Source organism: Leptonotus elevatus, chromosome 4 (assembly GCF_054856555.1).
Source record: "Leptonotus elevatus isolate MCC_2025b chromosome 4, RoL_Lele_1.0, whole genome shotgun sequence".
NCBI lineage: Eukaryota > Metazoa > Chordata > Actinopteri > Syngnathiformes > Syngnathidae > Leptonotus > Leptonotus elevatus.
The window spans coordinates 1,234,481-1,254,753 of record NC_141242.1 but is presented as its reverse complement, the minus strand read 5'-3'; the positions used below and the strand labels follow the sequence as shown (position 1 = coordinate 1,254,753).

Sequence of the window (20,273 nt, the reverse complement as noted above, 5' to 3'; positions counted from 1 at the left end):
GGCTATAAAAAAATTGCCTAAATTATCCTTTAACTGCTCAAGTAAACAATTTTACAATAAATACAAAATATGAGTAAAAGGTGTTATTTTTGTTCTAATATTTGAATTTATTGTAAATAATGCATGATTGTTGTATTTAAATGAACTATTTTAATACACATTTTATTTATTGATTCTACAATCAATCTACAAATGACCCATCTGTTCATGTGCAAAATCCAATGTGGCCTTTTTCACACAAGGATTGGCCACTGGTCAGAGTGGTGACAATGTGACCCGCGAGCGTTGCAAATGTGACTCCGCTCAGGTGTTGTCATCTATGTTTAGCGACTCTATTTTAAAACGCGGTCTCCTGTCGGAGTGAAGCAGTTCGGAAAGCTTCCCAGCCACTCGGATTTCCTTGAGGCTGTCTCAATGTCGTTGCGCAGCAGCAAATCTCCAGACACCAACGGCAAAGTTGACTCGGGTTCCGATCGAGATGGCCGGCTCCGCTGCCCCGCCGCCGCCAGGCTGACGGTAGTGGTGGAGGACACTCGCTTTTCCGAGGACAAGAATCTCCTTGTCCAGAGCTGCGACTACTTTGGCGCGCTCTACCGCTCTGGGATGAGGGAGTGTCGCCAAGCGGAGATCCGTCTCCAGTGTCTGCGCGCTCGTGGCTTCTTCATCGCCTTGGCAGTCATGCGAGGCGAGGCACCCGGTTTGGATGCCGACGACATCGTGGAGGCCATCCAATGCGCCGCTTTCCTGCAGGCGGCGCCACTCACCAGGCACCTGGTGGAGCTGGTCGACTCCGACAACTGCTTGCTTATGGTCCACACGGCGGCCACGTTCGGCCTGCTGGAGCTTTACCACGCCGCCGCCTTGTACATTCGGAATATGTACGTCGACATAGAGGCTGAAGTCCGGCGGACTTTGCCGGCAGAACTGATTTCCTTTGTGGAATCGCTTAACCCGAGCGCTTTCGTGGCCGTCGGCGCCCACGTCACCTGCGGCGTGAGCGAAAGTGTCCACGCCGCCTCCAGGACGGTCTGCTACCTGGATGAAAGCGGGAACGCGTGGAAAACTCTGACCGATCTCCCTCTGGAGGCCAGCACCGCCATGGCGGGCGTGACGGTCTTGGACAACAAGCTCTACGTCGTCGGCGGTGTCCGCGGCGTCTGCAAAGACGTTGTTGATGCATGCTTCTGCTACAACGCCGACAAGAATGTCTGGACCGAGATGGCGGGTCCGACCCAGCCGCGCTTCAACTTCAGCCTCGTGGGACAAGACGGCCGCCTCTACGCCATCGGGGGAGAGTACCGGCGGACGGTGATGTCATCGGTGGAAATATTGGAAGTCGGGACCGGCAGGTGGAGGTTTGCTGCACACCTGCCGAGACCAGCGGCGGGGCTGGCCTGCACCAAAGCCGCAGGGAGGATTTTTGCGTGCTCGTGGCGACCCATGGAGACCACCGAGATCCACGAGTACGTCCCAAGTACAGACGAGTGGCGTCTGGTAACCAGCCTGATCCGCCGGCAGAGCTACGGCCACTGCATGGTGGGCCACAGGGACGACCTGTACGTGATGCGCAACGGGCCGTCGGACGACTTCCTCAGGTGCATGATGGACTGCTACAACCTGAGCACGGGCCAGTGGAGCGCTTTGCCGGGACGCTTCGGCAACAGCAAGGGCTCGCTCTTCACCGCCGTGGTTCGAAGCGACTCCGTCTTCACGCTCAACAGGAGCGCCACGCTGGAGTACGTCGTCCACCAGAAGAGCTGGAAACCCCGACGCCAGATGAAAGGTTTCCCACGGAGTGGATCAGTCCGGACGTTCTTGCTCAGGCTGCCAATGGTCCAAAAATGATTGACACGTTTGCTTTTTTTAATGATTGATGGGACGCCACTGATTGGTGGAGCACAAGGATGTTGTGTCCATAATGCCAAACAGGATGTCATAAAACTTCCCGGGTCCTTGGTCGATCCCTTTTCTGTGCTCGCCACAGTTTTTTCCCCAATGGCTTACTTCACCCTCAACTGTTCTCTTGTCTGATCTGAGGATCACCCCGCTGGCGTGTGCCACGAACCACAGGAAGACCTGGAAAGAAACTGTTAGAGTAGACAATATTAAGTATTGTACTCTTTGCGTGTTCAATTAACTGAATGGTGAGATCCTGGTGAAGAAGTCCCTTTGCAAAGGTAAATAATTATCAGAAGCTTCTGATGACAAAAGGCTGACGACACTGAAGCCGTGTTCTATCAGGTTCTGTGACCGTCTCTCCGTCACATCCTTATTTATTAAAAAGTGGGCGAATACGAAATGTCTCCGCCCATCAGCCCACAGTACATTTGGTTACAACTCAGTGAATACAAGAGAATCTGTTCCCATGGGTATAAATCAGATTAGAGAAAAACAATAATAATAAGCCTGTGACTCCCTTCTTCCGACCGGCAGAGACCGGCCCTCCCATTAAAGATAGCAAATGTACAAACCCGTTGCCCTTTCTCTCATGAAAGTAACACAGATAAGAATACAATTCTATTCATTGAGCCATACTGCTATAACTAAATCCAAAACGGCTAAAATATAAATTAAAACTAAAAAAAAACAATGTTAATAACTCATCAAAACCCAAAGCCAAGATTTGGGCTTGTTTGTGTGCCGGCTAACCAGTCTTGATCCCTTGACACGGTTTTTATCCACGTCGTGATCTGGACGATATTGTGCAATCCGTGTTGACTTCAGTTGAAAGACTGGTTAGAGTCAGTCTGGACCGGTCGTCACTCAGATTTTGTTACTAAATGAGTGAATCCGTGTGGATATTCCTGCGCTGGCTACCAACAACCCAAACACTTTGGACAAACGATCAATCAAATAATCCGACATGCACGGACAACAAAAGCAACCCGTGTGACGCAAAATGGGTCGTCGGTGTGTTTCTCCCAAAGTGGATGACTACTCACTACCAGCTCAGTGGCCTAGTGGTAGAATGTCCGCCCTGAGACTGGGGGCTGTGGGTTCAATCCCTAGCCGGGTCATACAAAGACTGAAAATGGGACTCATTTGCCTGCCTGCTTGACACTCAGGATTAAGGGTTGGAATTGGGGGGTTAGATCACCAAATGATTCCTGAGCGCGGCTGCTGCTGCTGCTGCTCACCGCTCTCTCAGGGGGTGGGTCAAATGTGCAGGATGAATTTTGCCCTACTTAGGTGGGTGTGACAATCAGTGAATCTTAATCTTGATGGCTGGGTTGGTCATCGCAGATTGATTTTTTTTGGTTGCAAAAACCTCTAAAAAGCTTTTTGGATGCTAAGACGCTATTTATTTATTTTAGTGGACCGTTTTGCTCTTCTGGAATGAGATCCTCGCAATATATTTTTGTTTTATATAATTTTCTCTTTTCCTTTATTTTTTATTTTGTTTTATTTCTTGATTCTGTTTCAACGGTGCAATGTTCTATGGCAATGTGTGCCTTAAGTTAATTGTTTGAATTTGAAATTCTGAATAAAAACAAAAACAAAACAAAAAACTTCCTTTTTGGAGCCAATGACGTTTCTCTGCCGCCATCTCGTGTCCGTGTCACTTACTGCATTATAAATGAAATGTGTTCACGGACTGCTCCGTGGTCAGTGTCGACTTGAACGGCGAAATGTTGTGGGTGGAGTCTGGAGACAGACAGACAAACATTGGACGGACTGACACGCCGAGTGGGAAGTCCACAAAGCGTCGCGGTCGTGTTTGGTGGTTTGAGCTCGTTGACCGACAAAGAAGAACACGAAGCGAAGACCACCATACAGCTCTTTGTGCTTCCGGTAAGTCTGGTCGTGTGACGCACGCGTCATTAGCGGAAGTTAGCGTAAAAACAAAACAAGTCAGGCTGCGGACAAGTTTTGCACTCCAGGGCAACTTTTTCAAACTCACTCAAGTAGCCCTGGATGCTACTCAATTTCACAGCTTAGATTGTTAGATTAATAATAAAATTAAAATGATAATTATAAGATACTGTCATATTTAGTATTCAAAAGTAGTTGTAATTAATTTACTAATTATTATTTTTGTTTTGTTTGCATTTCATGAAAAATTGTTTGCTTTCATCCAATAATTAATGTATTTTCAGTTGAATAATTCAAAATTAATTAAGCAATGATTTAATTAAATCGTTTTACAATAGTTTGGCTTTTAATTTAAAATTGTTAGTTTAAAGGGACATTATGTAGAATTTTTCAAATTTTCCAGTGTTTATTAAAAAAAAACTGTGAAAACACGAAACGTACATTTAAAAAAATATAATCATAGGTCGAATAATCGCTAATTACTCGCATTGTGCCTCGCAGAAGGCTGACATGTTTCGCCGTCATCTATCTGCTCCGGATTTCGGAAGAACTTTGTGAATCTCGGTGGCAGGTTTGCGAAGTGGGTTCTCTCTGAGGCACCGTAGTGCGCATGCTTCAAAATGCATAATTACACTCTAAAAACAGTTGGGTCAAAAGTAAATCAATAATGGATAAAAAAAAAAATGGACCGATCCACTTTATGGGTGAATTTGACCCAACTTTCTGGGTTGCTTTACACAAAATGACGCCATATTTTTGTAAAGGATCTGACCAATATTTATGAGTTGTTTTTACCCTTAAAGTCCTCATTTATTGACTCAAAGTTGGGTCAAATTGACCCAAGTAGAGGATCGGTACATTTTTGACCCACCTGTTTTTCGAGTGTATCTTTCAAACTTAGATCGGTGCATTCTGTTAGTTTACCTCTAGATGGCACTAAGTTCTACACACTGTCACACAAAAAAACATTTTTTTTTAAAATTAAATAACATAAATCTAACATAGCATAAATAACATAAATTAACTAATTAAAAATGAATACATTCATTTTATTTAAATCAACACATTTTTGGTCAAATACAGCAAAATGATTGCAAGTAACATTCCAGGACAAAACCAACACATGAATGAAGCCACGTGACTGCACTCACCTTTGCGCACTCTGACCCTTCACAATAAAAGTGAACTTCAGTCTGCCTGTTAAACATCAACTTCAGTGTTCACTTGCTGCATTGAACTCAGCGAAGCAGGCAAGGCAAGTCTTATATTGTATAACTTTTATGCACTACATATTTAATCGCTTTTGTTTATCTTTGCTTGTGTAAATCTGTGATGGTCCTTTGTTTTAGGGCGCGTTTCACGTAAATGCAGGATTGGAAGGATGATGCGAAACGCAATCAAACTTCAAACAGATTAGAATCATCGAGTCAGAATATAAAAATGGAATTTAGGCAAAGTACCTGGACGCACACTCCAGGGATGGCGACAGAAATCTGTGTAGTCGCAATTTAGCTCCTTCAGCGTTTTATTTATTGTTGAGAGAAAACGAACACTGGAGCCGTCCCTCAATCACTCAAAGCCGATATCAAGGCTGTTTTTGTTTTCTAAATATTGGCTCAGAATTTAATCTTGTAGTATGACTTCTTTCATCTCAAAATAAGTCCTCACCGATACTCTTCCAACTTAAATCGGAACGAAAAATTCCACTATTCTTGTAGAATGACAAACTTTTTCAAACTCGAACCTCCTCCGCACATTCCAGAGGCACTCGTCGCTCATCGTGTGGGAGGTCGTCATGTCGCGTCGGCATCGCAGCGTCCAGCTGTCGCTTCGTCCGTCCCGAGGCCAGGTGGACGACAAGTTGGCCATCCTGGTGCAGAGTGCGCCCCCTGGAGCCCGGCTCACCCTGCGCGCCTTCCACCGCTGCGAGGACGGACACGGGTGGGAGGCCTTTGCTCACTACCTGACGGATGCCGCAGGCTCCCTCAACGGTATGTTGGGGGGCTTTTCTGGAATATGACATCAATGGTCCGGGAATGTGACCATTATGTTATGTCGAGGCCATTGTTGGGTTGTTTTGGAATTCTCATTTTAGGTAGCTTTGATTTTGTTTTAAGTTTAGTTTTTTAAATTTAATTAGTTTTAATCAGGGTGGTTCTGTTAGTTTTTTTTTTTTTTATGTTTAGTTTTAGTATTAGTTTGAGCTTTTTTTTGTATTACCTGTGCACAATATTTAAAAAAGACCAAGGTAAAAAATGACCATTATGTTATGTCGAGGCCATTGTTGGGTTGTTTTGGAATTCTCATTTTAGGTAGCTTTGATTTTGTTTTAAGTTTAGTTTTTTAAATTTAATTAGTTTTAATCAGGGTGGTTCTGTTAGTTTATTTTTTATTTTTTATGTTTAGTTTTAGTATTAGTTTGAGCTTTTTTTTTGTATTACCTGTGCACAATATTTAAAAAACACCAAGGTAAAAAATGACCATTATGTTATGTCGAGGCCATTGTTGGGTTGTTTTGGAATTCTCATTTTAGGTAGCTTTGATTTTGTTTTAAGTTTAGTTTTTTAAATTTAATTAGTTTTAATCAGGGTGGTTCTGTTAGTTTTTTTTTAATGTTTAGTTTTAGTATTAGTTTGAGCTTTTTTTTTGTATTACCTGTGCACAATATTTAAAAAACACCAAGGTAAAATGAAAAAAGTGCATTTCTTACCTAGTTAAATGAAAAAGCAGGCAAGCCGAGCTATTGGAGCCAAAAGTCAAAGACGTCAAATTGTGGCTTAGGAACGACGTCATCTGAAGGTGCTTTTCTGTTGGCTGCTGCTCAATGACATCACTTCTGCGTGACGCACTTTCCAACGTCCTTATTCCAGTTAATATCAAAATAAATCTACTTAAAATCACATTTAAAATCATCCCAAAAGGCTCATGCATTAAATTAAGTAAAAAGACTAAAACGAAGGACATTTTTGCTCTAATTATAGTTTTAGTTAGTTTTGTAAACATAAAATGTAGTTTAAGTTAGTTTGGTTCCGTGAGTTTTGTTAACTAAAATAACCTTGAACCCCACATTGGTTGTAGGATTTTTACTGCAATTTTACAGCCGTGGTCTTTGCTTTGCAGTATCCGAGGATCCCAGCCTGGGTGGGACGTACACCGGGGTGGAGCAGATGGGTCTTTTGTGGAGCATCAAACCAGTTCCAGGCAGCAAACCTGGACTCAGGTAGACAACCACGTTCGTAGCCACTTTCACGCAGAGATTGCATAAAATTCCTCCCTCGTCGTGCATACACGGCTCTGGTACCACCCTCCGAAGATAGGGCAGATGCCAAGTGGGCCGGCGTCTTTTGGGACCCATGCTGTGTTTTTTTAGTCATTATTATCCTCCATTTTAGCCCAAGAGACTGGCCCACAATTTAGAGGCTCTTAAGAGTCCATTAATCCATTTTGAATATAGACAGCAAACTGAACCCACATCAGTCAAAATATCAGTGGTAGAACAATGTTTAAGACAGGTTTGGTCAGCAGTCGGGCCGGGCCGGGCTGGTGGGCTCAAGTCAAAATGCCAGGGCTGATTTTTCTGTGCCAGTCCAGCCCTGGTTCCTGCCACATAGGAAAAAAGTCAGGCGGCGATGAAGGGGGCTAACCATGTGTCATCTCCAGGATGAGGAAGAAGAACATTCTGACCCCCATAGAGTTCACCATCTCGGTCTACCAGAACCACATCACAGACTTCACGGATCAGGTTCCGCTGGCGTCCCAGCCGGTGGAGCGCTGGTACATGGCGCCCGGTGTCCGCAGGATCCCCGTCACGGACCACGAACTGACGGCGACCCTCTTCATGCCCGCAGGTACGGTACCAGCACGACAATCCAAATCACTACTAGACTGGACTGGTTCATCATGTTTGTAAACAATGGATGCCAGGGTGCTTCTTGCTAGGAGAAAAGTGGGAGACGATCTCTGACCATGTTTTGAAAATAAATACCAAAGGACAGGGCGGCTGTAGGAGTGGCGAATGAACTCGCAGAGGTGGCAAATCCAGGTCCAGAAAGTAGAAACCATGCCACAGTTTGGCTTTAGCCCCAGGTGCTAGTTAGTGATAGAGTAGACAATTTTATTATTGTACTCTTTGCGTGTTCAATTTACTGAATGGTGAGATTCTGGTGAAGAAGTCCCTTTGCAAAGGTATTATAATTATTCAGAAGCTTCTGATCACACAAAATGAAGACACTCAAGCCGTGTTCCGTTCAGATTGTGTGTGCCTCCTCCTCTCGCACACAGTTATTTATTGAAACTCAGTGAATACGAAAAATTTCCCTCTCCCCTCCCATGGGCAAATTCCCATGAGTACAAATCAGATTAGACTTGAACAATAATAAATCAGCCTGTCCTTGGACTCTCTTCGAGCGACTGAGACTGGTACAAACTATACTCCCCTTAGAAAAGAAACCTGTTACCCTTCTCTTTCCCAGGCAAGAGAACAAAGGACTATAGATTGGCTTAACATATGAATTAACTGTTGTCTTATATTTATATCTTTCTAACTAATATCCAAAACGGTTAAAATATAAATTGAAACTGAAAAACAATGTTAATAATTCAACATTAGCTAGCTCCCATGGCACTCATTTACCTCCTAGGGCGCTAGCTAGCTCGCTAGTTAGCGAGCTAGCATCAGCGGCTAAAGTCAAACTGTGGCAGGGTTTCTACTTTCAGGAACTGGATTTGTCACTTCTGTTTCGACTCATCACAACTCACGTCTTGTCCCGTGTCCAAGGGCAGCCGTCAGTCTTGAAACAGATCTCGTATCAGTCATACCACAGACCTCAAAGTTAAGAATGAGTAATCGTGGTAAAAATGGTGTCATCTGGGCTACTGCCACCTGGAAGTGGGGTTGACATCATGTTGAAATGTCCTGTTCAGTCACCCATTGTCCAAAAAACGGTTACCAGGCCCCGGACCATTCCCTGCCGTAATGGACCTGTGGGGTGGCGCGGGCCAGCTCGTGGAGTACCGAGCATCGCTGTTTGCCTCGCATGGCTTTGCTGCGCTGGCTCTGGACTACATGACCCCCAAAATCGCCATGGAGACCGGCAAGATGGTGGACAACACCTACTTTGAGGTAAAGTCTCTTCCATGTCCTGATTCTGCTTACTGGTGCTGGTTCTGATATATGTCCCGGACCGAGGCCTCACATTAGTAACATATTGCTATGCTAATGAATGAGCTAACATCAGCGATCAGTTTGACAAATGTCTAAGTTCCGATTCTGATTCCGGTTCATGCCATGTACATGGACTGAGTCCTACTCCTTGTTTTAGTCCTGGTCCTTGTCCTTTCATGGCATGGATCTGTTACATTTCGTGGACCTACAGTAGGTCTCCTCTTACTAGCATAGCATTGGTATTTTGGTGATTGAACTCACAACACCGGACTGCTCGACAAATGTCTTGGTTCTGATTATGGTCCATGTCCTGGAACCGGTCCTGATCCATCCATGCCCCAGTTCTGTTCCATGTCTTTCTTATTCTAGTTCCTGGTCCTGATTCTGGTCCTAGACTTAAGTCTCATGTTAGTAGCATAACATTATCATTTTGCTAACCAGCGAACAACAGTACACCGTTTGACAAATCCCTTAGGTCTGGTTCTCGTACATGACTTGGAACTGGTCCTACTCCTGTTCCAGATTATTGTTCTTGAACCTTGTCCACCCAAGTTAACAACACCATACCGTTAGACAAATGTCCTGATTCATATTATGGTCCATGTCCTGGACCTGGTCCTGATCATGCGCCTGGTCCTGATCCATCCATGTCCCAGTTCTGTTCCTGATTCTGGTCATGTCCTGGACATAAGTCTCACAGTAGTATCAAAACATATTTTTTTTGCAAATAAGCTAACAACAGTGCATCGTTTGACAAACGTCTTAGTCGCGGTTCTGGTTCTAGTCCATAACCCGGTCCTGGTCCATCCATGTCATTGTTCTGTTCCATATGCTAGTTCCTGGTCCATCTATGACCTAGTTTTGTTGAATGTCATGGACCTACAGTAGGTTTCACATTATTAGCATACTGAACGAGCTAGCAACAGTAGAACATTCGTGTCTTTCCTTCCATTTGTGGTTCCAATTATTGTCCATGTCGTGGACCCGGTCCTGATCATGATCCTGGTCCTGGACCTAAGCCTCACGTTAGTCACATAAATATTATAACTTTTGCTAACAAGCTAACAACAGCATAGCATTACGTTATGTGGTTGACAAATGGATTCACATGACATGCTCTGTGGCAATAAGCTCGTGTTTGTGTGTTACCATGGCAACCGATGACATCACATTGTATGCACACAGAGGGCCTTCACGTTCCTGCAGCAGCACCCTGCGGTGCTGGCCCATCGGGTGGCCATGGTGGGGCTCTCCTTTGGAGTCAGCGTTACGCTCAAGATGGCCGCCTACTCACACATCGTCAAGGTAGCGCACAGATGACGTCACACGGGATGACGCTGTGTGTGTGCGTGTGTAGTATTTTGTGTGTATACAAGCACATTTTGTATGTATGTGTGTTACAGCCCACGTGTGCGGTGGCCATCAGTGGAAGTCACGTGCAGCCCGCGGAAGGAACCATGGCGGACATTTTTTCTTACTTTGATCAGTAACATTCACCATCGTAACTTCCGCCATTTTCTTGCGAAGGCGCGATGTCCCTCCTCATGGTTGTCGTCCAATTAGGAACGGGCACAAGATTCAGCTGAACGACATGGACCAGACCATCATGAGGAACTTGCTGCTGCCAATCCCAACTGACCCCGCCTTCAAAGTGGACGTGAGTTCCGAGTTCTGCTTTTGGTCCATATCCTGGTCCAAAGCATGTGCCAGCCTACGTGGTCGATTCCATGGTCCTGCTCCCTGTCCTTGTTCTCTGTTTTGGTTCTGGTCCACAGCCATGTCTTGATTGTTGTATGTCCTTCTCTTCTTCCTTTGTTCCTTTCCTGGCCCATGTCCTAGTTCTGGTCCATGTCATGAACTTGGTTTATGTCTCGGCCCTGGTATGTGTCTTGGTTCTGGTCCATGTCCTGTGCTATGTCATAGTCAAGTCTATGTCCTGGTCGTGGTTTATGTCTTGGGCCATGACCAGGCCCTTTCCTTGGTTCTGTTTTTTTTTTTTTTAAATCTTTGGTCTATGTCCTGTTCTCTGACCGGGCTCTGGTCCTCATCCATGTCTTGGCACTGGTCCTGATCATGGTTCTTGTCTGTCCATGCCTTGATCCTGATCCGTATCAATCTATGTCCTGGTTCTGTTCAATGTCCTGATCCATATCCTGGTCCTGAATCTGTTTCTGTTTGGTTAGATGGGACGTGTGCAGTGTCCTCTCTTGGTGGTTGCAGGCGAGGATGACCAGAACTGGCCCGCCATCGAGTCCGCCGAGGATGTGAGGAGCACAAGTTCAATGATGGGATTCCAAAATCGATATTGCGCTTGTTAAGATGGAAAAACAACTGGTTTGTGTTCCAGATGAAGGAGATGATGGAGCGTGCGGGAAATGTCCACCTGCTGACCGTCCTGTCCTACCCTAACGCAGGACACTTGCTGGAGCCTCCGTACTCGCCACACACCAGAGCCAGCGCATTTCGATCTGCAGGCAGTCGAGACAAGTGTAAGTTGGGGTTGTGTTCTGGTCCTGGTCCTGGTCCATGTCCATCACTTGGTGCAATGTCTTTGTTCATGTCCATGTCTTGTTTCATTTATTGGTCAATGTCGTGGTTCATGTCTTTGTGTCCTGGTTCATGTTCTAATTTATGTCCTGTTCAATGTCTTGGATTACGTCCTGGTCAATTTTCTTCTGGACATGTCCCGGTCCGTATCTTGTTTCATTTCCTAATTCCTGTTCTGGCCTCTTGTTCATGTCCTGGTTGTGGTCCACATCTTGATTTATGCCTTGGTTCATGTCCTCCCTACATGTTCTGGTCCATGTCGCAGTCCTGGTCTAAGTCTTTCTTCATGTCTTGTCCTAGTCCTGGTTCATGTCTTGAATTATTTCCTGATCTATGTCTTCTTTACATGCCTGATCCATGAATTAGTTAATGTCCTAGTCCATGTATTTTGTTCTTACCCTGGTCTTAGTCCAGGTCAACTGTACATGTCCTGGTTCATGTCCTTGTTTTTTTTGTCCATTATTGGTTCTTGTGTCTGTTCCTGATGCACCAGTATCACGGTCTATGTCCTGGTTCATGCCTTGCGTCGGGTTTGTGGTTCTCGAGTCAGACCATGACTTGGTTGATGTCCTGGTTCACATCCTAATCCATAATCCTTGTCTTTTCCTGCTTCATGTTTTGGTCCCCCTCTTTCCGAAATCAAAATGTGTCGTCCTTCATGAACCAGGAAGAACCGGTAGTCCGACACTTTACAAAGATGATAGACAGGCCTTGGGGGAGGTCTCGCTGTACGACGTGAGACATATTTCAGACATTTATAGTACTTTGTAATTGTGGGGCGTCGTTGTGTGTTTGCAGTCACGGCTTTGTGGGGAGGCGAGTGTGCGGCGCATTCCGTCGCTCAGGAAGATGCCTGGAAGAAAACCTTGGACTTCCTGCGTCGCCATTTGTACGCCTGAAGACACAACACGGATATGGAGGGCCCAAAAAATTCATTTAAAAATAAATAAATGAATACAAGTGAAAATAAAAACGGATATCAAAAGTATAATTCAAAAAATTAAATACACAAAAATTATATAACAATGTGTGTGTGTGTGTGTGTATGTATATATCTATGTGTATATATAACAAATCTATATAAAATTAAATGTAGAAATAAATACAAAAATAAATATATATAAATAGAATTAAAAATCATCTAATAAAAAAAAATGCTCTTCTCTCAGAGTTATTTATTTCATGCTGCAGACGCTCTGTCAGGTCGAAATGTTATTCAAATGAGGGGGCGGTCCTAAGCGTGTCTTGTTAGGGGCTCTGCTGTTGCAAACTTAAGCTAAATATACTAAATTAAATTCTACTTATATATGTATTTTTTATTTATTTCAAGATTTATCTTTATTTAAATTTTTTACTATAAATATATAAATATAAATAAAGTTTACATTTTTTATTTTTTTATTTTATTAATTCCCAGAAGCCTCTGTATTATTTAAAGATTATATTGCATTGAATGCAGGGGGTTTAACTTCACAATCGATAAAAAAAAAAAAATTGGATCTGGATTAACACTAAAGGTCACATGTGAACGTCCGGCCCTCTTTCAGGTTTCCCTGATTAGTTAATGAGAGCTCGTTATCTGCATGGACACACACACACACACACACACACACACACACACACGCACACGCACGCACACACACACACATGCACGTAGGCATCTTTGAGAATCTATAAGAGCCAGTAGATGTGAGAGGTCAAGCCGGTTGGGAAAGTGGCCCGAAAATCCGGCAGAGCTCGGGATCAAGATGGTGGACAGCAACATTCGGCTGGAGGCGCTGTCCGTGCTGTGCAGCACTCCGGTTACCTCCTGCCAGGCTCGGCTGTCCGGGCACGGCCCGTGGCTGGCCGCCGCCCTGCCCATGTCGGTGAAGGGCTTCGTGTCGGCAGCCATGGGTCACAGGTACATTCACAAACAAATACAAACGCTTCAAATAGTTGTTGCAATTAGTGGGAGACCTGCACCCTGCGCTTTTCTCCAATTGGCCATCATGGGCTCATCGTTTTGACTTTGTAAAAAAAAAAAAAAGCTGACCTAAGTGTCATTAGGACTTGAAGTTGAGCGTAGCGTTCAAAAATATATATAAAATATAGTCTTTAATGCACAAATTATGATAACCTACAACAGGATTTTTTCCCTCAAATGTTTTTATTACTCTTTAGGCATAAAAAACATGCACCTTGATTTTCGTTTTTAAACATACATTTTTCAAGGAGTTAGTGACATGTCCACTAGGGTGGACAACATGCATTTGAGCAACTGATGAAATTGTAAGAAAATAATAAATAATAAAAAAAAAACACTATTAAAAATGTGTTTGATTTTTATCATTGTGTTCACATATTTTTAACGTATTTCAAAACTACTACATGCATTGCAAAAACATTTACTGTATCCAAAGAAAAAGGAACTTTTTACAAAGCACAGATAGTAATTTTCTTTTTTTTCATCATCCCCACTTGAGTCAAATGCTACACGGTCAACGATCCTGTCGGCTTTGCTAGCAGGTTCTGCATTTGACTTCTACAAAACATAAGAACACAAATGAGGATCAAAATCCATCATCAAATATTGCTAGAATAAAACTTAAATGATGATCTAAAGCAAAACAAATGACTGCAGATGCAAAAGCAACAAAGTTACAGCAACACTTCGTGGACTCGTGATCAATCGCAATTTCCTCAAACTACAAAATCAATACTTGGATATTTTAACAATTATAATACTCTTTAGTTGTTGCTTGATGCCTCGATATATATTTTTTACCCGCAAGGGATATTCCTTCCTTGGACGTCACACTTGAACTTCCGTCGACCGTCTTGATGTCGGGCTTTTTATTTTATTTTTTGCACTTACAAACGTTGACCACTAGATGGCGGTGTAGGTCAAGACTAAAAAACATTCATTTCTATATTTTAATAGCTGCCCACTGTAGTAACCACTATCGGTGAACGCGTTTTTAAATGAGTGCTGATTCAGTGTGTCAAGTAAAAATAATGAGGCCGACGCGTAACAGTCGTCCACTGACATGTTGAATGCGTGTAGCGGCGCGGGCGGCGAAGGCCTGGTGATCGACGAGGACGAGTTCTTCGACAGCCAGTACGACTTTGACTTCAGCAACCTGAAGGACACGTGCACCTTCTACCGAGGAGGCGAAGTCTACCGCAGGCCGTGCGGGTGGCTGCGCTTCGCCCTCAAGGTCCGCACTCGCACGCGACACTCGTACCTTTTGGGACGTCGCGGTCCGCTTGCATCGGGGCCGAGCCGGCCAGAGACGCACGCAAATTGCCGCCGCCGAAAGGATCGGAGTGGAAGTTCTCTTGCCTTTGTGTTTTTTTTTTTTGGGCGCTCCAGGTTCGGGACAAATACCCGGACGGGAACGTGTGGCTGGGCCAGCGCGGCCACGGCACCACCACGTACTCCAAACCCGGAGAATGGCCCGTTAGCTACCACGGCACCTCCAAGAACGGAGCCAGGGCCATCATCGTCGCCAATTACCAGGTGTGCTCAAGCTTGAAATCGACGTTGGCCAATGGGCACGCTCGAAAAAGCAGCTCAGCGGTGGTGGGACATGGTGATTTTCTAGGGTTTTGGAGAAGTAATCATTCGAAAATGGAAACACTGGCAGATTTATAGAAAATGTTACATGTTGATATTAAACTGTACATTGTCAGCTTTGTTTTTAATGTGTTTGTGTTGGACGTGTAAAGTAATCATTTCATTCCTGGCATTTCCCAAATGTCGGCAAGACGGTCAACAGTGAAGTAAAAATAGTACTGTGAATTCTTGAAGTCCAAAGGTCATCGAGATGACCTTTGAAGTTTGCTCAATTTTGATTGTGCGTGTAAAAAAACAAAAGCTATTAGCATTGGCATGCTAAGCTATTAGCATTGGCATGCTAAGCTATTAGCATTGGCATGCTAAGCTATTAGCATTGGCATGCTAAGCTATTAGCATTGGCATGCTAAGCTATTAGCATTGGCATGCTAAGCTATTAGCATTAGCATGTGTATGCTCTTCAAATTCTGCCATTTTCAGGACCTTTTCTATAAGTTTTAATTTTTGGGGTCTTTCTATGTTTGGATAATAATTTTTTTTAAAACAATTTAGTAATATATAGTAGTTTCATTTAGAATGATTCAATTCCAAGGGTCAATCTTAAAACGGCTATTGTAGTCTTTCCTCATTTTCATCGAGATGACCTTTTAAGTTTGCTTAATTTTGATTGATTGTGTGTGTGTAAAAACAAAACTATTAGCATTAGCATATTAAGCTATTAGCATTATCATGTCTACGCACTTCCAAGTAGGGATGTAACGATATCCAAAAATCACAATACGATAAATATCACAATATGAACCTCACCATACGATAATTATCACGATATTGTAAATAAATAAATAACATTAAATCAAATTGAACAAAAGCTCATATTGGAGGAAAAACCCCACAATTTTGTGTTTGTGTACATAACAGTGATGGGGAAATAGGTGTGGCCATGTCGTTGCCATGTGCTCTATTGTCTTGGCGGCGCAAAGCATCATGGTCTATGTAGTTCACAATGTTGTTTGTCTGAAGCAGGCTAAAATTAATGTTTTTTTTTTTGACGGCATTGTTGAAAAATACTTGCTGATTTAGAGGAGTGATAGTGGTCAAAACATTCCTAATTAAAATATTGCACTAATAAACTAACCACCAGAGTGTGCTAGACCTGCACAAATGGAATATAACCTCACATTTTTAATGGATGCGCTGCTTTTAATATCGTGACACGACGACGATGATATTGTGGCACTTTTAATATTGCGATTTTTACGATATCGTTACATCCCTACTTCCAAGTCTGCCATTTTGATGACCTTTTCTATAAATTAGCTTTAAGCGTGATTTGTTTTTTGGGGGGCTTTCTATGTTTGGATAGTTAACTCAATGTTGTCTTTTTGTTTCCTGTCCCCAGCCTGGTCCTGGTCAAAATTACGGTCGCGGCGTGTACTCGACGCCGTACCTGGAGCATGCGGTGGACTACACCAAGACGTTCCAGTCCAAAACGACGGGCAAGAAGTACCGCGTGGTCATGCAGAACCGGGTCAACCCGGTGTACCGCGAGAAGCACAATGGCGGCAAGTACTGGCTGCTGCCCGTCCACGAGGGCCTGACGATGGACCAGGAACAGGACCTGGTGGAGAAAGCCATCCGGCCCTACGCCGTACTCATCAAACCGCTTTGATTGGGAAGAAGAAGAAGAAGAAAACAATGTATACAATACAGAGCATTTAAAAGTGCAAACGGTCAATGTCCTTCTTTTACATGTGCAAAGCTGCAGGAAATATTTCATTCACGTTTTATATTATTATTTGTATTTACTACCATTAAGTGTATTTTACGTCATCTTTTTTTTTTAAACATAATTCTAAAGTATTTAAATGAAATTTAATGTAATGTACTTGCTACAGTTGCAATTACTGAACCTGCATTTTAGTTCACAAAATTAAAATTTTACTTATTTAATTTATAAATGACCAACTGTTCACATTTTTTTTTAACTATTTACATAGTTTGAAAATATTATTTGAGCAAAAACGTCCAATTTACATTTTATTTTTAACGAGTTAAATATTGCAAATGCAGTAACATATTGTGAAATAGTGTATTAATATTTAAGTTTCCTACATTGAATCGAACGTGTTTTTAAATCTATAAAATAGCATTTTAATAATCATTCCAATTTCCGTTTTAATCCATTTAGTTAAACACTGAATCGATATTTTACTGTTTCCCATTTCAACTGCGTGCTTGTCGCACTACTAGTGACGTCATTAAATTGTGCTCGTTTGATGACGTGCCAATGTTGCGGTAATAAAACCAAAGGTGTGAACGGTTTTGACTGCTCTATCCAGCAGGGGGCAGCAGCTGCCACTAATTTACGTGCAGCTGGCTCAGCTTTTTCAAACTAGTTTGTGTAATTGCAGCGAGGTTCCGTTGGGGGCGCCCGTTTGGCTCTGTGGGCTTTTCCCGCGTTTCAAGCCACCTGTGCACGCGCGCCTCACTTTACGTGCACGCGATTTGTCTCGCGCCCATCACCCACCCACGCGCACGCAGGAGCCGACTAGTCTCCCTCTTCAAAACAGGCAGTCCGGGTCCGAGGAGTGACGTCCTCGTCATTTTCCGCTTACCGCATATTCAAGTGTTTTGTTTGTTTGTTTTGATTTGTGTGCGTGGGTGGGTGCGTGTGCGTGTGCGTGTGCGCGTGGCGGGAAAAGCTGGAGAGAGAAGCACCAACGGGCGCGGGAAACTCCAGCTGCTCTAACGCTGGGGATGAGAGAGGTACGTACGCGAACGCACCATTCCATCAATTTGCAGGTTATTGATCAGCGCGCATATGCAAATTCCTCAATTCATGTCAAGGTTTGATCAATGACGCAAATGATGGAATATTTGTATTCAATGAACTTTAGCCTACAAGTTTTGAGAGCATCTGAAGCGCTGTTGCTCCAATGTAGAAATGTAAATAATTCATACAAATATGTAAGCCAGTTTCAGGATGTGTGCTTGGCTGAAAGCGGTCACTTGTCAGGGTGGTACAGTGATGCCTTGAGATACGAGTTTAGTTGATTCTGTGGCCACACTTGTAACCCAATACTCAAATCATCTTTCCCTGTTGGAATGAATGGAATTGCAGGCTGATAAACTTGATAAAAAACGAATTATTTACCATGTAAAAAAAAAATCATGACATAATTGAATGAAATGTAAAAATGTTTTTGCTTCCATTTAATGGACATTATGCTGCTTTATTTGCTGTGCACGCCTTGACCACCTGGGGGCAGTATAGCTATAATTCAAGTTGCGTAGACCGTCACAGTGGCGTTATAGTTTTTTTTTTACAACAGGATTTGCTTTTGAGTAAAGTTCTATATTACAGGCTCGAGCACAGCATAAAAATACGTTATAGGTTAAAATATGAATGGAATACATTTATGTATATGCTTTTATCTCAATGCTCAAATCGCTTTGCAAAGGATCACATTTAATTGATTAAAACAAGACTGCAGTTTATTTTTTGTTCAAGGCTAATTCAAGAAAATCCCGTAAATGACCATAAATCTCCCAAAAGTCACATGATTAAAATATAAATACAGAAAATCTTTCAGCAGGTGAAATAAAAATTTTTGTTGTCGTTGTGTTTGAGGAAGTGGATCCTGCCTCCAAAATGGCCATCGACAGAACCAGAAGATTGGGAGGGGGTCCAGGTTTTTAGGCGCGAGACCCCCACATTTTGGATCCTGGGTGGCCCCCATGGTCACTCTGGCCGGGCGCTCGCCGATTAATCACGTGACGAAGCCAAGATGGCGGTCCACAGGTGCTACTTCCTGCCTTTTCTGATGATGAAGAGCTGCTGGCTCCCGGGGTCCGCCGGCCCGCCCCCCAGCGCGGACCCGCAGCAGGAGTACGCCCACTCCATCCGCCTGGACGGGGACATCATCCTGGGCGGCCTGTTCCCGGTGCACGCCCGGGGCGAGCGCGGGCAGCCCTGCGGCGAGCTGAAGAAGGAGAAGGGCATCCACCGTCTGGAGGCCATGTTGTTCGCCATCGACTTGGTCAACAAAGACCCCGAGCTGCTCCCCAACATCACGCTGGGGGCGCGCGTCCTGGACACGTGCTCGCGAGACACCCACGCCCTGGAGCAGTCGCTCACCTTTGTGCAGGCGCTCATCGAAAGGGACGCGGGCGACGTGCGCTGCGCTAACGGGCAGACGCCCGTCTTCGCCAAGCCCGACAAGGTGGTGGGCGTCATCGGGGCGGCGGCCAGTTCCGTCTCCGTCATGGTGGCCAACATCCTCCGGCTCTTCAAGGTAATGGGAAGGGACTCCGTCTCGCGCTAATGTCATGTATGTCGTCCACTAAGGTAAACAAGACTTTTGACAAGATTCTCAAGATTTTCAATTGATGCCCGTGGTTAGCATTAGCGGCTAACCGTTAGCAATTAGCCGCTAAATGTAGTTGTGTTCCAGAGTCCAGTACATAAACCAACCGCCAATCATGATTTTTGTATTCTTTTTTTGCTTGTTTGTGTTTGATTGACACCCATGGTTAGCATTAGCAGCTAACAGTTATCAACTAGCTATTAAACATAGCAGTGTTGTTACAGAGTCAAGAGCATAGAACCACTGCCAGTTATTTGTGAAAACTTACTTCAAGATTCCGGACTTTGTCATGCTTGTTTGTGTTTGCATTGATTGTCAAGGTGAGCATTAGTGGCTAACAGTTAGCAATTAGCCGCTAAATGTGGCAGTGTTGTTACAGAGTTGAGTACAAAAAACAGCTCCCAATCTCTTTTCTTAGACTTTCGACAAGATCTTTGAGTTTGTCGCGCTTGTTTGTGTTTGAATCGATGCCCATGGTTAGCATTAGCTGCTAACGGTTATCAACTAGCTATTAAACATAGCAGTGTTGTTACAGAGTCAAGAGCATAGAACCACTGCCAGTTATTTGTGAAAACTTACTTCAAGATTCCGGACTTTGTCATGCTTGTTTGTGTTTGCCTTGATTGTCAAGGTGAGCATTAGTGGCTAACAGTTAGCAATTAGCCGCTAAATGTGGCAGTGTTGTTACAGAGTTGAGTACAAAAAACAGCTCCCAATCTCTTTTTTTAGACTTTCGACAAGATCTTTGAGTTTGTCGCGCTTGTTTGTGTTTGAATCGATGCCCATGGTTAGCATTAGCTGCTAACAGTTAGCAATTAGCCGC

General features: G+C 43.8%; 4 protein-coding genes across 6 annotated transcripts in view; all 4 read left to right on the top strand.

Annotated features, from left to right (window-relative positions):
- The first annotated feature begins 414 nt into the window (after nucleotides 1-414).
- Nucleotides 415-1,845, top strand: kbtbd13b (kelch repeat and BTB domain containing 13b). Its single transcript, XM_086072694.1, has one exon. It carries the CDS (start codon nucleotides 415-417, stop codon nucleotides 1,843-1,845), a length of 1,431 nt encoding a protein of 476 aa, XP_085928820.1.
- Nucleotides 1,846-3,630: 1,785 nt separating this feature from the next.
- Nucleotides 3,631-12,550, top strand: LOC147174917 (peroxisomal succinyl-coenzyme A thioesterase-like). 2 transcript variants are annotated; one of them, XM_086073008.1, is made up of 11 exons: nucleotides 3,631-3,792; nucleotides 5,576-5,804; nucleotides 6,934-7,033; nucleotides 7,474-7,661; nucleotides 8,766-8,935; nucleotides 10,163-10,282; nucleotides 10,381-10,463; nucleotides 10,541-10,634; nucleotides 11,161-11,241; nucleotides 11,325-11,466; nucleotides 12,323-12,550. In XM_086073008.1, exons 2-11 carry the CDS (start codon nucleotides 5,609-5,611, stop codon nucleotides 12,421-12,423), a joined length of 1,275 nt encoding a protein of 424 aa, XP_085929134.1. In that variant the 5' UTR covers nucleotides 3,631-3,792; nucleotides 5,576-5,608; the 3' UTR covers nucleotides 12,424-12,550. The 2 variants fall into 2 exon arrangements, with proteins under 2 accessions (XP_085929134.1, XP_085929135.1); XM_086073009.1 differs by lacking the exon at nucleotides 3,631-3,792 and adding an exon at nucleotides 5,010-5,068.
- A 722-nt stretch (nucleotides 12,551-13,272) lies between these two features.
- On the top strand, nucleotides 13,273-16,752 carry LOC147174916 (uncharacterized). 2 transcript variants are annotated; one of them, XM_086073011.1, is made up of 4 exons: nucleotides 13,273-13,427; nucleotides 14,571-14,724; nucleotides 14,880-15,026; nucleotides 16,483-16,752. In XM_086073011.1, the coding sequence occupies exons 1-4, from the start codon at nucleotides 13,273-13,275 to the stop codon at nucleotides 16,750-16,752; spliced, it is 726 nt and encodes a 241-aa protein (XP_085929137.1). The 2 variants fall into 2 exon arrangements, with proteins under 2 accessions (XP_085929137.1, XP_085929136.1); XM_086073010.1 differs by having other exon boundaries at nucleotides 14,571-14,775.
- An 849-nt stretch (nucleotides 16,753-17,601) lies between these two features.
- LOC147174914 (metabotropic glutamate receptor 8-like) overlaps nucleotides 17,602-20,273 on the top strand; it is a 31,069-nt gene continuing 28,397 nt past the window's right edge. Inside the window, exons 1-2 of the mRNA XM_086073005.1 lie at nucleotides 17,602-17,849; nucleotides 18,715-19,378. Of these exons, the coding sequence (XP_085929131.1) occupies nucleotides 18,872-19,378 (507 nt within the window). The 5' untranslated portion in view covers nucleotides 17,602-17,849; nucleotides 18,715-18,871. The remainder of the gene's footprint in view (nucleotides 17,850-18,714; nucleotides 19,379-20,273) is intronic.